Here is a 17,955-nt window from a genome sequence, read left to right as displayed (position 1 = left end):
ATATCTATGTAGTTTGTTTAACTTAAGATCTGATATCCATACCAGATGCACAGGATCAGGCCGTAGCAATATTCTAAATATTCCTAAACATTGTACCAAGTTTCATGGCAATAATTTTGTAGTTGCAGGAAGCCAACTCTGGAACAATTTGCCGAATGAGATAAGGACGGCAACACGTTTTGCCTCCTTTAAACGTGCCCTCAGCAATCACCTCCTGGAGCATTGATGATCAGATTTCATATTAAAATTCTCTAAAGAACTGTATTAAGTCTATTCATTATTTTAGCAGATTATTATCCTATTGTCTTACCTATAAAACTTTTAACCCATAATTAACTGTCTATCCTCCAGTGTATATCGTGTGTCAACATTGTCAACACACATTTTTATATCATTGGTATTTTCTTATGTCATTTTTCTTTTTCTTTGCTACACTATTATATATGTGTATAAGACTGGAGCTGTTTAAATTGATTTAATATTATCCAATTCCAATCCGAATTGTTATCTGTGATGTCTTGCTTTGTTACTACAGGTTTACTATGTATATACAATATGTAACTTTTAACCAACACATATATACTGTATTTTACTAACAAGAGGACCATATGGAAGATTAGTCGTTGGCTAAATATGTAATCCTCAGAAAATAGAGATTATTATTATCATATCACTGATATACAACAAAGGACACAGAAATTCTAAACAGGACGCTGTCATGGTGTCACAGATATAAAATAAAGGGCCCTGTCATGATATTACGGATATACAATACAGTAAGACCACTCGAACGCTTCCACCCGGGCCAACAAGAGTGATTTACATAAATTAGAGAAAAAAACTAGTTTCGTAACGGGTGTAAAATAGATAGAGTTAAATGTTAATAATGTTCTTCAATGGAGATTGCTAACAGTACTCAACCAATCTCTTAAACAACTCTGATAGGGACTGGTACTTTACGTCAGAACGGGTAACAGGAACATGGCGTCCACGTCTTATCCTCACTTACAAGCAGAACTTCACGTCAGGACGGGTAACAGGAACATGACGCCCCCGTCTTATCCTCACTTACATACATTTTTGTACGACAGGACGGGTAACTGGAACATGGTGCCCCGTCTTATCCTCGCTAACAAGCAACACTTTACGTCAGGACGGGTAATAGGATCATGGCGCCCCTCCCGTACTCGTTCTTATCTTCTCTAGGTAACATAAACAAGGCGAGTCTTACCCCTTCTAAGTAATAGGACTCTCTCCCAATCCCATCATTCTTTTTAACAAGTCTTACTCATAGTTATAACTTCCTTGGCCACTTTCGTAATTATCATACTTTTTGTAGGTATGTGGGTTTTCTTCCGTGTGTACTTTCAAACGGTTTTAATATAACTTTTTCTGATAAGGAAAGTTAGTGTAATGTTTTGCATTATATGAACGTTAAAGTGTGTGTTGTTCCTAGGGTCGTTCTTTGCGGTGCGGACAGACGAGTCGAAGTCAGCGTTACATTTCTATGTTTTATTCTTGGTAAAAATCTATAATTCAGAAGTTTGAAGTTCGTCCTTAAAATACAAATAATAAAATACTATCAATAAAGCCCTGATCGAACGAACCCAAAATAGCGGGAATGCTAATCACTTGGACTGAAGTGTGATTACAATTTGGATATTCCTTATACTGGTTCAAACAATTACATACAATCTTGAGAAATAGGAATCGGTAAAATACCATTCCAGTTACATATATTTACAGCTACATGTATATAAATAGACTTACTAACATTATTATTACCAATACCAAATGACCCTGGCGGCATCTTACGTACAATAAAGATACTTTAAAGGAATAAATAGAAGGAAAATATATTCTGAGATCTTCTTATAAGCAAGTTTAAACGAACATCAAATGATTCTGCTTACCCTGCATATGGTGTTGGGGACATGGAAATATGTATATAATATTCTCAAAAAGTCCTGGAGCGGTCAGAGGAGAATGGACATCTTGTTCCCTAGAATACCAGCGTTTAAGTGTAGAGAAGATAGAGAGAAAGAGTAGCGCGGGGAAAGGAAACAAAGAACGCATTGCGCAAGTCACAGGTCGGAGTAAAGTCGCCAATGGTCAATTGCGGACAATACATGTACCGTCCCCGTATACATGTTCAGGGCCTACCGTAAGTCTGCTTTATACAAATACAAAAACGAAAGTAATGAACCGGACGCGGTACGGCATTCAGGAACCCGCACATATAACATCGGTAAAACTGGCACAAACTATTTATCTAATAATGCAAATAGCCCATATATAAACATAATACGTTGAATTTAAATACACACAAATTTAACAGGGTGCTACATGAAAACTATAAGATAATAACAGAGATATGTTTAGATATCCTCCAGATCACTCCAATTCGACCATAAAATATTCTCTATGGGAGATGACTAGGAGACTTCTAGCATTGTGGTAGAAGTGTCTCCTGGGTTCCTCTTTCTTTTTACCAGATACAACTGTGCACTGCACTTAAGTTGTCCCGGACACATCGAGATCTTGGCTGTAGTATTTTTAGTCCCCGTGTGTTCTGAATATTACATGTAAATCATTGTTTGATATAAAATTACATGTGTTTGGTGCTATATACCTGAAAGTGTCGTTATTTTCTAGCATCCTATTTGGGGAGGACATGACATCGCTTGGATTCGGCTAAGAAGCAGAAGGCGCTAAACCCTCCTTGTGACACAAAGTTTCACTGATTTTCGTCAGCTAATGCACAAGCCTACTTGTTGATATAAAAAATAAGTTGATAAACGTTGTCATAGTGACATGGCAGAAATACACAGGACGGCTCCTTAGAATATTAACATAAAATGAAACTTTGACGACCTTTTGACTTCCTTGGCATACATACAATTTCCTAAACGTCGAGTTCCTCTGAATGCTTGTAGGAACCAACTTTATCCATTCTGGAAACAACTTCTTGGATTGTATCGCCGCCAAACCCAAAACACATGTATGATGTTGATATCCAGTCCTTGGGGATACGCGTAGTAGATGCTGTAAATGAAATCGAGCGGGGCCCAAATTAAAATCCTTCTTTTTCTGTACGAATGATCGAATTTTATCTAAATTTTGGTGGCGGGAACACTTTTCTTTTGTATGATGGTGTATGTGATCCCCCATTCCCTTAATTTCCTTTGAGACAAAGGGGGATATAAGGATTTTAAATGCTTACCTTTTTTTTCCTGAGTTTAGACGAAGCAGTTTCAGTAGACTAAACGGTGGAGATGAGTCTACGCCTCCCCCCCCCTTTTTTTTTAAAAAATAATCTATTTGGTACGAAGGCCTATTAGTGTCACTTTGAAAAGCGAAAAAAAACCCTTTTTTTCTCATTAAAAAACGTTAATTATCTGGTTATAACGCGTTAGTGACCTCGTTAAAACGCGATAGTTATCTCGTTAAAACGCGTTAATTATCTCGTTAAAACGCGATAGTTATCTCGTTCAAACGCATTAGTTAGCTCGTTAAAACGCGATAATTATCTCGTTAAAACGCGTTAGTTATCTCGTTAAAACGCGATAATTATCTCGTTAAAACGCATTAATTATTTTTTGGTCCTGTCTTTAGGCTAGAAACTAGCTATTACATTTGAGAAGCAAACATATCAATTAACAAGTTAATTTCTCCATCTTCTGACTCCCTTCATCTACGAAAGCCTATTAGTGTCACTTTGAAAAACAAAAAAAAAAACTTTTTTTCTTGTTAAAACGCGTTAATTATCTCGTTATAGCGCGTTAGTTATCTCGTTAAAACGCGATAATTATCTCGTTAAAACGCGTTAGTTATCTCGTTATAACGCGTTAGTTATCTCGTTAAAACGAGATAAAATGCGTTATTTATACAGTTATCTATATCTGAGAGATGTGACGTTTACGGTCAGGCTTCGGAATGAATTCGCTTATTTCTTTCGTGAAGAAGCTATCGGATGAAGGGAGTCAGAAGATGGAGAAATTAACTTGTTAATTGATATGTTTGCTTCTCAAATGTAATAGCTAGTTTCTAGCCTAAAGACATGACCAAAAAATAATTAACGTGTTTTAACGAGATAATTATCGCGTTTTAACGAGATAACTAACGCGTTTTAACGAGATAATTATCGCGTTTTAACGAGATAACTAACGCGTTTTAACGAGATAACTATCGCGTTTTAACGAAATAACTAGCGCGTTTTAACGAGATAATTAACGCGTTTAACTAACGCGTTATAACCAGATAATTAACGTTTTTTAATGAGAAAAAAGGTTTTTTTTCGCTTTTCAAAGTGACACTAATAGGCCTTCGTACTTCATCCGATAGCTTCTTCACGAAAGAAATAAGCGAATTCATTCCGAAGCCTGACCGTAAACGTCACATCTCTTAGATATAGATAACTGTATAAATAACGCATTTTATCTCGTTTTAACGAGATAACTAACGCGTTTTAACGAGATAATTATCGCGTTTTAACGAGATAACTAACGCGTTTAAACGAGATAACTAACGTGTTATAACGAGATAACTAACGCGTTTTAACGAGATAATTATCGCGTTTTAACGAGATAACTAACGCGTTTTAACGAGATAACTAACGTGTTATAACGAGATAACTAACGCGTTTTAACGAGATAATTATCACGTTTTAACGAGATAACTAACGCGTTTTAACGAGATAACTAACGCGTTATAACGAGATAATTAACGCGTTTTAACGAGAAAAAAGGTTGTTTTTTTTTTTGTTTTTCAAAGTGACACTAATAGGCTTTCGTAATTTGGATATGTGGATCGACCTCATAAATGGCTTGAATTTACCCAGATTTAAAATGCGGATGTTGTCCATGAATTTTAGATTTTTTCAGTAACACTTTCGGAACTTTCCTCGTTAGCCTCTTTTTATTTTGGCCTTAACTGTTTCATCGATATTTAAAAGAATTATTCCCGTGATTGTCGAGTTTTATGCATAGGTGGTTAAGGAACGACAACTCCAGCTAGGAGTGTGTTCATTTCGTTCGGTTTAACCGGAAGTTCTGTAAACCAACAAGGACAACGGTAGCCTGGTAGACACCGGTCAGAAACATGAACGTACTGACATGCATTTCATCGTGCTTGTTTCGTAACAAGCACACGTTGATTAAGATTGGAAGAGCGATGTCATATCGATTTCAAGACACTTCACTTAGATTTCATACGGTAAAGCCAATGATTTATTTTGCCATTGACCGAAACTCTGAAATAAGCATATGAAAATAAATGTCAATAAAATCACAATAAATGTGAATATTGACATCAAATCATCATTGTAGAGACAGAAATTATTGGTTAAATTTTGCTGGGGATAACACGCAGTTAACAGCCGAGATCAAGATTACACCTTTTTCGATGCAAATGTCAAATGACGGGCATTTGAGTAACTAGTTGAAAACTCAATTTCAAAGAAGTAACTATCACTCAAATGCAGAGGTATCAAGTATTGCCCAAATTCTGGGTTGTGCCTAATTCCTATACGTGTAAGAGGTCATAATCCACCTGATTGCATTTAGGGATGTCACAAGGCGCCTGTGTAAGTTTCTTACAGTGTTAAACTCCTAACGTTGTCAGAGTAAGTTGTACCAGAGAACTCTGGTTGTGCCTTACCTGATAAAGTAATATAATGAAAAAAAGTCTCTCTTCAAATTAGGCTACGAATCATATATTGGATAAACTGGCAGGAGTTTCAGGGTCCAACTTGATGAACATCAGAATGACGCAGAATCCTATGACGGCAAAAATTGGCGAGATCAAAGCAAAAGCATTCCGAGTCCCATATCAATAAAACGACACTAAGAGGTCATTCCACACAGCAAAATCTTGATATTGGCTGGGAAAATTCCTAAATAGTTGACAGGGAAAACAACCTGTTCAGACGGCTGGTCAAGGATACCATCACACACCACAGTGGACCAATAATAAACAAGGACAAGGAGGGGCCATAGACTCTTGCACGTCTATTACCAAGTATTAAACAACGCATAGCCAAATCAGCTATGGTACATGGTTACCATCTGGTGTAATTTATAGGATTATACAGCTGAAAAGATGGTAAATTCCTTACCATCTCATATGTTTGTGCTGGTATGCTTCACACTGATCATTTGTCTGAAGAAGGTGACCATGCAGTTATCGAAATATCACACCCAAATTTTCTACCGATTGTGTTGTAAGAACTTTTATTCTGGTTGAAATCTGATTGGTAGCTCTTGTGAAAAGGTTATTTGAGAGAAATGTTGACAAAGGACTCATTTTTCACGTTCGTGTTTACCTTTCCTTGCTTATACCTTATACATGTAAATATGATTGGTTGTCTTTGATTGTAAGACTTAATATTTTCAGCACTCATTTTTTACATTAGTGTTAACCTTTCCTTGCTTATGCCTTTTACTTGTAAATATGATTGAGGGCAAAAGTTGTGTTTCAGAGACAGTTTTAAAGCACACTTTGAAACAGGAATATTTTTTAGTCACTCTTCATTTATTTACTGTTGGCAGTGATATCAATAAATAGGAAAAATATCTAGACATTTCTGCAATAAAGCCAATATAGATAAAATGAAGACATTTTTCTGAAGTTTCCTGATGTGTTGTAGAAGATACTTGATATTTATGTGTTCTTTTTTTATTTTCAGTTACCTACCCGATGCATTGCAGAGTCCAGATGTATCAGAGACAAAACAACATTACTGGGAATAAACACTTTGAGGATTCACATAGTGCCACGAAGAAACTTTCTCAAGATGGACCCTGAATTGAAACCCCTTCTTAAATCAAAGCCTGAAAAAGATGGTTTGTGCATGAAGAAGTATGAACTCATCTATGTGAGTGATTCGTTTTTGGCTTATAAACGTGCAGGAGACTTTGTGATGTTGATGTCATTGATAATACTGCCTTGGTTATGCTACTCTGTATATATGGACTCCGAGAAAAAGAATGTAAAACTTAGCAAACCAAGTGAAATGCATCCGAAATATCAATCATTGATTGGTCTAGTATTTATTAATTTGTTTTGTTTGACATGCTTCTATAGGTTTCGTAGAAGTCCGTATCGAATATACAAAGAAAGAAGCAGTCATGGTCTCAACTCTCAGTATTTGGCAATCATGCCAGACCGACTCTTCTTCACAAAGCAGCTACATTTTGGTTTACTAGATTACAAGGAATTGCCAAAACCACAGAAATTCACGCGTTCTTTACTTCTTGGGAATGCTTACATCAAACAGAAGAGTTATGTCATTTTTGAAGATTGCTTTGTATCTTCACACTTTCATAACGAAATAAATGGTTTTTTGTTGTAAATATGAATTGTGTTTGGAATGTTAGTATTGTATATCTACATTGACTTGAAGACTGGTGGATTCTCTGTCCACAGTTATGGATACCCCTACTTAAAGCATCCATATAAAAACATAAGACACAATTTCTAAAAAAAATTAAGTTCTTTATTTCAGGATTTATTGGTACACAAAATTTTGTAAATCATTTCACATTTGACATCCTAGTTTCAATTGCTTAAAACATCATTATTACATATGCTGATGTGTGTACATACTAGCTGATGTCATACTCTTTTTAGTATCAAATCAACTAAACTTTCCATTCAACACTGGAATCGCTTCTCGAGGATAAGAAAACAAAATGAATCCATCTGATTCAGAGTAAATGTTTGGCAGTTCCAAATTTTGACTGTAATATATGATAAATTAACTAGAATACATCACCTGGTTGGATTTGTTTTTTCATAATAAAATGTGAAAATTTGTTTGAATAGATGAAATACACACTAATCAAGCTGTATGCACTGTTAAGCTAGTTCACTTCATTTTGATTCAGTGATTTTTATAATGAATTGTAATGTTTGGCAGAAAATCAAGACAATTGTTAGACAAGATACCCATGAGGGATCTTGGTGCCCACCATTATTTGATCTTTATTTGTTCTTTAAAAGTTTGATTATTTCCCTTCTTTTCTATTAAAAACCCAATAATTATAATCTTCAATTGTCAAATCCAAGATAGCTGTCTCTAAACTTAATTTTTGGGCTTTCTGATAAGTGTCAAACCAGACGAGCACATCTAATGAGTCAAGGAAACTAATGTATATAATTTGTGAACAATCCATCCTGAAATAGCAATTACAAACTTTCATTGTCAAAGATGAAGGCCTGACAGCCATTTTGTTTTTTTTCTGATCAGTCCTGGAATCAAAAAAGCACAGCTTAAAACCAAGAGGAACACATATATATGAAATTTGAGAGTGATTGATCTGGTACTTCTCAAGAAATAGCAATAACAAACTATTACTGTTAAAGTCCAAGATGGCCGCCTCTTGGCCATATTAGTTTTCAAATTAGTCTCAAAATCGGACGCCTAACTAGGAACCAAGAAGAATCTCCACATTTGAGAATGATCCATCCACTGCCTCTCAAGAAATAGCGATAAGCTTATTACTCTCAAAAACCAAGATGGCTGCCTGTAAACCATTTTCTTTTTCTGATCAGTACCAAAATTAAATCATCTGATGATTGTAGGCTAAAAATGTTACAACCACAACATGTTTCGGAACATTTTCTTCAGGTTGTAGCAGTAATAAAATCAAACTTTTTCAAAGAACAAAACCAGTAGAAGATAATAAAATAATCTTCTAATGGTTGTGTTATAAGAACCTTTATTCTAGTTAATACCAAAATTTATTGCATACTGGACATATTTTACACATTTACCTTTTTGTGTATCCAGTAAATGTAATGCTGAGTAATAATGTGTCTCTTATCCTAATTTCGCACCAAGTCCATTAGCTGTTTCGTTACATGTCTTGCTGGTTAAAACACATGTAAAATCAAACAATTTTGCATCAATTCTACTCTTAGGTAATCACATGAATATTTCGAAAGATTTTCTTCAGGTTGGTAATATAATATTGCATAAATGTACTTATATCACAACCAATTAGAAAATTCATGTGCAACATTGTTAAATGCTTTGTCACTTTCACCAGACAAATGATCACTGTGAAGCATATTTGCACCAATGTACAGAGTGTGCAAGATGGTATTATAATCACCAGACTTTATGTTCAGATGTACTATAATCCTATCTACACTTAGGTAGAAAGTAGTGACAGGATGGTAATGGGCATAAACTTGAATTGCAGAACTGTTAATAGCATGAATAACTTTGAAAAAACCTTTGGCCACAACCATAAAGTCTAAATTTGCACCAATGAACCGATAAGATTTTAAGGATATGTGTTACTTGTGCAGCTGTAAATCTGTCATTCTGAATAGATATCTTGGTTCAATTTTTCCTTAAAGAATCAAACATTTTTGGAGTTCAACAGAAATAATTTGCAAAGAAAACTTTCCTGAACTTGTGACATGTTTTTCTCTTTAATTATAGGACATTGTGTAACCCATTCTTCTTTCATCTGTGTGATTTTATTGATTTCATCTGGTTGTATAACATGTAAACTCATCTAAAAATTGGGGCAAAAGAACCAGATTTAGATCGCATTCAGTTACAATCAAATATGTTATATTTGATTCCTGAACCAAACACCAGATCCCTCATATTTACTCCTAAACACAAATTCAGTGTCTTGGACTTTTAATCAACCAAATGCTGCTGATATGAACTGCCAGCTTTTAAACTCTTAATTTGATTATTACATCTTTAAAGAGACTAAAATGTATACTGCTTGACTTCTCAGCTACACTTCTCACATACAAATGCTACATTATGTGTATTTGATTAAGTGTAATTCTTATTTCAGAACTTTGAGGGATGTTAGCTCCAATTGGAACCCCACGCTCAGTTGCTAACTTGGTCATGATAGGCAAAGTTAGCTTGCTGTGAGGTGTTCAGGGGATGTGGATCTGTACTGACCCGTTCATAGACCGTAACAACATTTGGCAGCTTACTAACAGCGACTGTTGTATATTGCCCTGATTAATTATCAGCCAAGTTAAGTTCCAGATCCATGGTTTTGTTATCTTAGCTAAGTGAATGTCAATCAAAATTATTTTAAATTTATTGTATGATTTTGTATTTCTGATGACTCAGCAATAAGATTCAAACACACAAGCGATCTACATTCTTCATAACCATAAGCTCAAGGGTGTAAGGATTTACTATGCCTAACCATGTATATTCTATGTAGCAGAAAACATGTCACAGATTCAGGAAAACTGCACTTCAGGTAAATAAAAAGCAAAATAAAATTAGTCTTCAATCTATTTCAATTTGCGATTAAAATTCAGGTAGTAAACCCAATGACAAACTGGAAAAATTTTGGTACTGGACTTGAATAAGTGCAATGACATGAGGGTGAAAGGAGCTAATATTAGAATGGCATTAAAATAAGAACACATGCAGTATTTAATATACTATGACACTCAAACCTGCATAAGCCACACATACCACCACATGTATATAGACATATGTGTACATACACATAAGACCCATAAGTTTTTTCAAGTCATACATCCCATGCAAGCCTTTGTAGTATGCAAAATGCAAATCAAGCTTCATGTGTATCAGCTATATAGAGGATATCTATAATAGTGTCTCATTTAATATCATATAAATTTCACAAATTTGGCAGAATATCTTTATTTTTCACCCAGGATAATGCATGTATAGATATGTTCTGCTGTACAGATTTTAACAGGCGACCATTAAGAATTTATTACATTTTTGAAAAACCGAAGTCATAAGTATTTCCAAAAATACTAGCATGTACTTTCCTTGCTCATTATTATGGTTTTATGATTAACAAGATGCCATTTTGAACTTACGTACTATGTGCCACTGTAAGTGGCATTCTGCAAATTTATGCTGTTATCTGCTAAGAATCAATTAAAAATTTTGTTTTTAAATAATACATTTGAGAAAATATGAAATCAAAATGGAAAAGATTTTATGGAAATGCAACTTATTCAACCTTTACTTCATTTGGCAAATTTCAATGCGGTGACGAAAAAGTGCGGCTCACTGGTCATAACATTAAGGAACTGATATTATCACGTGATAAGAATTCTTATCACATTGATAAATTCCTGGATTTCACGGGCAAAAATGAAAATGTTTTTTATATAATACATTTGTAATTTTTACAACAAATATTTGTTGCTTTAGATCATGAGAATGAATTTGAACAGCATAAATTGCTTATTTAAAGAATATAAAAAAAAAAATGTTTGTAAATTCTAACTACAGGAGGTCAGTCTCAACTATTAAAATATTGAAATTTCTTTCTGCACTGCATCAATACCAGGTATATTTATGACCCTCTATGTTACCTTCATCACCAACCACTTATTAACAATCTAGTACAAAATCTAATGGTTGAAGTACTGAATTTTAACATTTCCTTCCATACCTTAACAAGTTTAGATAGAGAAAAAGAGTAGGACACAATCCTAGAGTTTCGTTTCTATTTTTTAAAGAGTTAAGTCAATAAACAGAGATATAAATGTATAAATTAAACAATTAAATTTGAAATCAATTTGCATTCACTTGTGCATAAGATGACAATACATTTTAACCACATGATCACATCAAATAAAGCATAGCATTCCCTGACATAAGATTTTATTCTATCAAAATCGACCAATATCTATGTTTTAGCTTAAAAACACTGGTCTAATAAATACTTAATTTCCGATATATGTGCATTAATATTGTAAAATAAAATCTCTGAGTGATAACATACGATATTGAAGTTGGAGTTAATTACAGCACAATGAAATAAACAGATATTAATGGACTTAATTACAATTATAAACATGATTTAAGAGAAGCTTATCATGTTTATGATTTTCGGAAAACTGTAGCAAACTACCATACATATTTGAGTTATCAAACAATGCAATAAAGTTAATTTAAGTTAATAATGGACGCAGGCAAAACAATGCCTCTATGTCCATATCTAAATTTGATTTACAATGGAATTGATATATCATACAATGTAGGAGGAAATAAATCGTTACATAGCTGGAGAAGAAAAAATTATTAATCAGAACTTGTACTGGCATGTGACGACAAGTTAATATAAAATGAATTAAAAAGCCATATATTTATTTCTATCTGAGCTTAAAATATCCCAACACTTTGCTTTGAAACCTGTCCACCCAAACTAAATGTCTTATTTGAGCAACAATCTCCCTGGTTCACTGAGTGATGTAAATTATGGTATAATATGGTAAAAGTATCGTATTTGTAATAGGAAATTGTACGTACAATCTAGGATATGGTATTTCTGAGAAGTAACACAGAAGTTTACTACTGAAATATAAGAGATTCAAATGACCTGCTGGTTTAATATCAAACTGTGTCGATTACAAGTTCAATTTCCAGGTCTGACACAAAGGATTGATAATATTTGTGATTTGGAGTAAACATTTTATATGTCGTTCTAATGATACCAAAATAAATACGCCCCTAACAAGTACATGATACTTGGAATTATTCTAGCTATTGCACTAGTGCTGAAACCTCGGGTAGCTATTATTCTTGCCAATTCCTCAGGAAGCTAACTCTTTCTCAGATACACCTTATAACTGTCACTGATAAATCACATGCAAACAACATTCTTTCCGATATCTCAGATACCAAACACTTTCTCAGATACATTATGTAGCTGTATACACACACATCTACACACACACACGAAACATCTATCCCAAGGAATGCTGCACTCTGTCGACTAGGAGCCAAAGACACATTGTTGCTATAAGTCTGTAACAGGCTGGCTTAGTCCTGTGATTTGTGTTCCACTTTAACAGCAGACTGATTCTCCTTTGTAAATTTTTGTAGTCTGCGTTTTCGTACCTCATGCATCTCATCATTATGTTCCTCTTCATGGGGGTCATCCCATGAAGGAATTGTCTCCTCTTTTGCTGGAGTGAAACCTGTTGCTCCTTCTAAACCTGAAAAATCTAATGGTCAAAAAGTAATTAATATGTACTGTTAAATGGAAAAAATCTTAAAAACAACATGTTAAAAAGGCACTGTTTCACCAAGGAACATATGCTTCTATAGAGAAACATTCAACTCAACGGAATCAAATATTTCATACTGATGTGGCTTATGTTTTACCTAAGAAATAAATTTCCCTTCTGACTAATTAAATCAATATCAATAATGATTATATACTTACCAGAAGAAACATAGGTAAAAGTAAGATTGAAATCAATATTAACATTCTACATATCTAAATGGACATGAACTTACCAAGGTTTTGATCTTCTGTTTTTTCTGTGGAATGTTGGCTTACACCTTGTGTCTCAGTATTTTGTGCAGAATTTTGGCTTGAATTAACTTCCATATCTGTTTTCTTATCAGACTGTTTTTGTGATAATGGAAAACTAGCTGCACTGATTCCTGCTATCCTGAAAAGGGATCAACACAGTCATTCAGGCAAACCAAAATTATTTATGGTGTTGACAAAATCAATTGAGACTTCCTATCAACATCAAGGAAATGCTAACAAAGTGATTTTGAAGATTTAGCATGTCTGAAAAGTCAGCAAGGGCCTGATGCATGACTGGGGGACTTGAATACAAGAATAATGCTTCACAAACAAAAAAACAATCACCAAGTTAAAATAGGAGCAGCCTTAATTTCAAATGGGCATACACTTTCAATCTGAGCAGGTTACTCAAGTAATAAGTATTTAAAGGATCTTTCCTTAAAAAGATACTGGTATATCAACTAAACGGATTAAAGCATTATCAAATATTTCCATTTGAGTGGCATATACCTGTAAAAAGCACTTTAGACAAGCTTCTAAGGTTATATAATAAATTTTCTCCTATATTACAAAAGATTTGAGGAAAACAATTAGCAAATAAATCAGCAACAGCAAATAGAAAATTAATTTGTATGCTGAAAGTTGCTCAACATTGAAGTTGAAAATTGACCTGATACATTTCATTATCAAATCCCAAATTTGTTGGTAAAGGAAGATAACTCTTACCCTGTTTGTGCAGCAACAGTATTGTACTGATGTATAAGCACCATCGCCCCATCCAACAGAGCCTGTATATCCTGTAACCATTGAAGCCTTGCCTCTACATTCTCTCGTTGCTGCCCCTCCATTGCCCTCAGTTCCTCCAAAGACGCACCAGTCAAGTTTCTGGGTGGTCTTGGCATGGCTACAAACAGTGTATACAATACAATACATTGATGACTATTATAACACATCCCTTCTCATAAACACTCATAAAATACTGAAACATTTTAAACCTAGATCCTTTTGTCATTAGTAGATGATTTCAGCATAGCTCATCAAAAGAGCTTTTCTACCAAATACAGTTTCAAAGCTTGATTCCCACATAAAACAAAATAGCTCAATTACACAGATTCTCAAATGTTTTGACCTCTAACAAGTATTGAAGGACAGTGAATACATAACATCTTCTTACCATAGTTTCCATATGGCATCATGAATGGCAGCATTGGTGGCACTATTGGTGGGACTGTGGTGGTACCAGTGGTTGTGGGTGTAGGCTGTGTGGAGGTTGACCCCACAGTGTATGTGCTTGCAGTACTGGAGACTGGTGGTGTTCCTGATGTAGAACTAGCAGTAGAAGTCCCTGGAGCAGCTGGTAACAGGAAATATAAAACATGTATATTCTTTTTGAAAAAATTGTATCATGTGTCACATGGAATGAAATGATATGGAAGTAGTTTTATTAGAGACATCACATATTCGATAAAAATAAACTAGGCTAAAATATGTAGGTGTAATATTTCAATACATGTATTCAGAAATCTGTTGAAATATCTTATTCTGTTGACACTGTGTTCAAATTACCTTACACTTGTATAAACATTACTATAACTACCAGCAATGTGAGGGAAGACAGGTACTCCATGGAAAGGTAAATACATGTATGGATGGGGTGTGCTGTTTCTGTGTGAAAGTTACCAGCAGTATTGTATGGAAAGGTAGCTAGTTTAAGTTTATAAGAGAATAGTTTACCTTGTGGCTGCTGAGGCATATTTGGCCACATTGGAGGCATACCTGGGAATCCTTGGAATACTGTCAGGTAAAAATATGAACAGTAAGAACAGTATTAAAGTAAAGCAACAACTGAAATTCACATAATGTAATACTGCCGCAATGAAATGTATTTCTTGGCTCTAGATAATTGTCATTAAAGCTCGAGAAAAATTCTGACATGAATGAAAATTGATGACTAACAATTTTGTGGCATTTGAGGCATCTGAGGTACTTGTGGCTGTTGAGGCTGTGGCTGTTGTTGTGGTTGTGGCTGCTGTTGTTGGGGTGTGGCTGTTTCTGTACGATTCATTCTTAATACATCCATTCTACAAGTGGGGCATGTCTGTTGACGCTGGAACCAGGAACGCAGACAACTTGTATGAAAGATGTGGTTACAGGGGAGCTTCTTACAGTTGGCTAACATATCCTCACGACAAATGATACAAACATTATCCCCTGCCTGCAGTTCCTCAGCAGTAGCATCTGGGTATAATGTGTTCATGTTCTGTATAGCACGTCGCGACATAATCACATCATGAAGAGCTTTCTTAAATCCTCTGAAAGAATATAAAAAAACCATTCATTTGTCATCGACTTAAAGCAATTCTCAAAGAAATATTCGGATGCACAAGTCTTTACATGAATGAAATGAATGAATTAATACATTAAATTATAAAAGTATGTGTGTAAGTAATATGTGATTACCATAACTGATATAGAAAAACCACTTCCTTTTCTGAACAAATTATTTCACATCTATTTACTATCGTGACAGTAATATTAGACTGTTTGCTTGTTGATTTGGATATATATATATAGAAAACATAGATATATATCAATTTTATTATCTGCTCTGGATGTGCAGATTTAACAAACAAACCCTTTAAAAGATGAACCAGACAGATGAACAGACAGTGAGAAATGCTATAGTTCTTTCTGCTTTCCCTGGTAGGGACTAAAAAAAGCATAATAAATGTATTTCAAAGATAAGCAAACTATACTCACCTCAAAGACAAGTACATAGGACGGATAGCAAACAATGGGAATGTGTGCACCTTTATCATAATGGCCATAAACACGATGTACAACACAACCTTTATAAAACCTACAACACAAAATATTACAACAAATTACACTTTTATAACTGGTACATGGTATTCTGAATTACAAGAATATATTTAATTTAATGACAATACTAATGTTTCCTTTATCAAACAATAGGACATGGGCCTCAAAATAAAATTTCAGGATAAAATTTAAATTAAGATAATTTCCTTTATTGTAACAGCATCCAACACTAAACTGTCTAATCAGGCATGATAAATCCTTGAACTTCTCTGGCTAAAAACTCAATAATGCAAAACGAGAAAACACTTTGCAAAGCTACAGGGTTAGGTGTCTGTCAGTACTGTACCTATAATAAGTTCAGTGTATAAAAGGTACACAGCTTTGTTTTCCCATGGATTCTCATTCTGAAGATCAATGGAATGGAGTAAGTATTTCATCAAGGTCATCCACACCACTGTCAATAACACAGCATACTGAAAAGAAAATCTCACAAAATCAAAACAAATTCAGTATGCATAATCCCAAACTTTAAATTGGATAAAAGCATGTTTTTGTTTAATTTTGGGTTTTAATTCTAATGTGAATACAATAGTTTTTTAAAGGAAAGATTACGTATTGAATGAAATTTTTTATTATAATTTCATATCACAAGTTAAAGGCATTAAACAATAACAGACCAAAAAAGATCTTTTACTGTGATCTGAAATATCTAAAATTCATGAACACTGCTTTGTCATTCCCAAAGGGAATAGAATAAAAAATCAAAATACACTGTACATACCTCAAACCCAAAAACAAGTTGCACTGAGGCACCCTTAGTGAGTGTGCTATAATAGGCATCATTGATGAAATATAGGTCCAACATTGCCAGCAGGGCAAGGAGAGCTGCAAAATAATCATCAAATTAGAAAACCCATTATCATGAAACGCATATATACCGTAAAAACCCACGTAATGTCCGCATCTGTGTAATGTCCGCACCGCTTTTTTGACACAAAAATCTGGGGAAAAAACCCACCTTCCATGTAAAAAATGCAAATTGAAGCTGCCGATTTCATTTCACGTAAGCTAATGTCGTAATGGCCGAGAGCATGTCGCATTGTGTATAACGTACAGGTACCATTCAAGAATTCACTTAATTGTTTATAACAGTTATTCTCCATAATGGTACAGTAAGCTTACCGGTATGACAAGTCCTCATTTCGATAATTGGTGTTTTGATAAGGGTTAGCCCAGCAGTGTTATAAACAGCTTGGGTCGTCTCCTCACCTCGAGTGTGAGTGAGTGAGAGCGTGTGATTAGCCAATTAACGATAACTATACAGTAACACGACCCGCCCACGTCCAACCATCAGCCAACTCCGAGCATCCTACATTTCTGGCCGCTATTAAACCGGCCTGCTGTGTATTAAGACTTTCTGATAAACGATCCATAATCAATAAAACGTCTGAATTTATTTTATGTAATATTCTTGTACATGTTATTTATTGTTATTTTGTAAAATGTAGAATGAAAATGTTGTGTTATTTGGTATATGCTCATGGGTATGCTTTTTCAATGGGGAAAGGGGAATAACTCTAACTTTATTCATGTGACAAAGTCAAACAAAATGGCTTCCTATTACGAAGACACAATACGAACCTGTAACGAGAAAATGGAAGGAATTAACCATGGAAACTATAATAAATAATCATAAATAATCATGTTTGGTTGAGGAAACATCATAGAAAAACCATAGAACGATAATATCAGGTATGCTTGACTTTTAAGAACACAATTCAAGGAGATATGATATGAATTGTCCTCATTTCCTCTATATCTCTGTAAT

At 34.5% G+C, this 17,955-nt stretch overlaps 2 protein-coding genes across 3 annotated transcripts; one reads left to right on the top strand and one right to left on the bottom strand.

The window, feature by feature from the left end:
* The first annotated feature begins 5,073 nt into the window (after positions 1-5,073).
* On the top strand, positions 5,074-7,354 carry LOC132562152 (uncharacterized). Of its 2 annotated transcripts, XM_060226881.1 has the most exons (3): positions 5,074-5,214; positions 6,686-6,874; positions 7,084-7,169. In XM_060226881.1, exons 1-3 carry the CDS (start codon positions 5,101-5,103, stop codon positions 7,090-7,092), a joined length of 312 nt encoding a protein of 103 aa, XP_060082864.1. In that variant the 5' UTR covers positions 5,074-5,100; the 3' UTR covers positions 7,093-7,169. The 2 variants fall into 2 exon arrangements, with proteins under 2 accessions (XP_060082864.1, XP_060082863.1); XM_060226880.1 differs by having other exon boundaries at positions 6,686-7,354.
* A 119-nt stretch (positions 7,355-7,473) lies between these two features.
* On the bottom strand, positions 7,474-17,560 carry LOC132562156 (E3 ubiquitin-protein ligase synoviolin B-like). Its single transcript, XM_060226886.1, has 10 exons — positions 17,476-17,560; positions 16,909-17,012; positions 16,474-16,600; positions 16,065-16,164; positions 15,261-15,616; positions 15,039-15,098; positions 14,479-14,658; positions 14,031-14,208; positions 13,286-13,443; positions 7,474-12,990 (listed from the first exon to the last, which is right to left on the bottom strand). The coding sequence occupies exons 1-10, from the start codon at positions 17,558-17,560 to the stop codon at positions 12,806-12,808; spliced, it is 1,533 nt and encodes a 510-aa protein (XP_060082869.1). The 3' UTR covers positions 7,474-12,805.
* Positions 17,561-17,955: the final 395 nt, after the last annotated feature.

The sequence above is a fragment of the Ylistrum balloti genome, unplaced genomic scaffold (assembly GCF_031769215.1).
Source record: "Ylistrum balloti isolate Yb309-2 unplaced genomic scaffold, AGI_CSIRO_Ybal_v1 Utg371358, whole genome shotgun sequence".
Lineage (NCBI taxonomy): Eukaryota > Metazoa > Mollusca > Bivalvia > Pectinida > Pectinidae > Ylistrum > Ylistrum balloti.
Note: the sequence above shows the minus strand (reverse complement) of the source record. Positions and strands in the feature narration are given on the sequence as shown.

What these genes read in the sequence shown, in the direction of transcription:
- LOC132562152 (XM_060226880.1), top strand. Translation starts at nt 5,101, where the DNA reads ATGAACGTACTGACATGCATTTCATCGTGCTTGTTTCGTAACAAGCAC. An exon ending in CTTCACTTAGATTTCATACG is followed by an intron (nt 5,215 to 6,685) that starts GTAAAGCCAATG and finishes TTTTATTTTCAG; the next exon opens with TTACCTACCCGATGCATTGC.
- LOC132562156 (XM_060226886.1), bottom strand. Translation starts at nt 17,560, where the DNA reads ATGGATCGTTTATCAGAAAGTCTTAATACACAGCAGGCCGGTTTAATA. An exon ending in CCTATGTACTTGTCTTTGAG is followed by an intron (nt 15,617 to 16,064) that starts GTGAGTATAGTT and finishes ATATTCTTTCAG; the next exon opens with AGGATTTAAGAAAGCTCTTC. An exon ending in AACAGAAGATCAAAACCTTG is followed by an intron (nt 12,991 to 13,285) that starts GTAAGTTCATGT and finishes TTTGACCATTAG; the next exon opens with ATTTTTCAGGTTTAGAAGGA.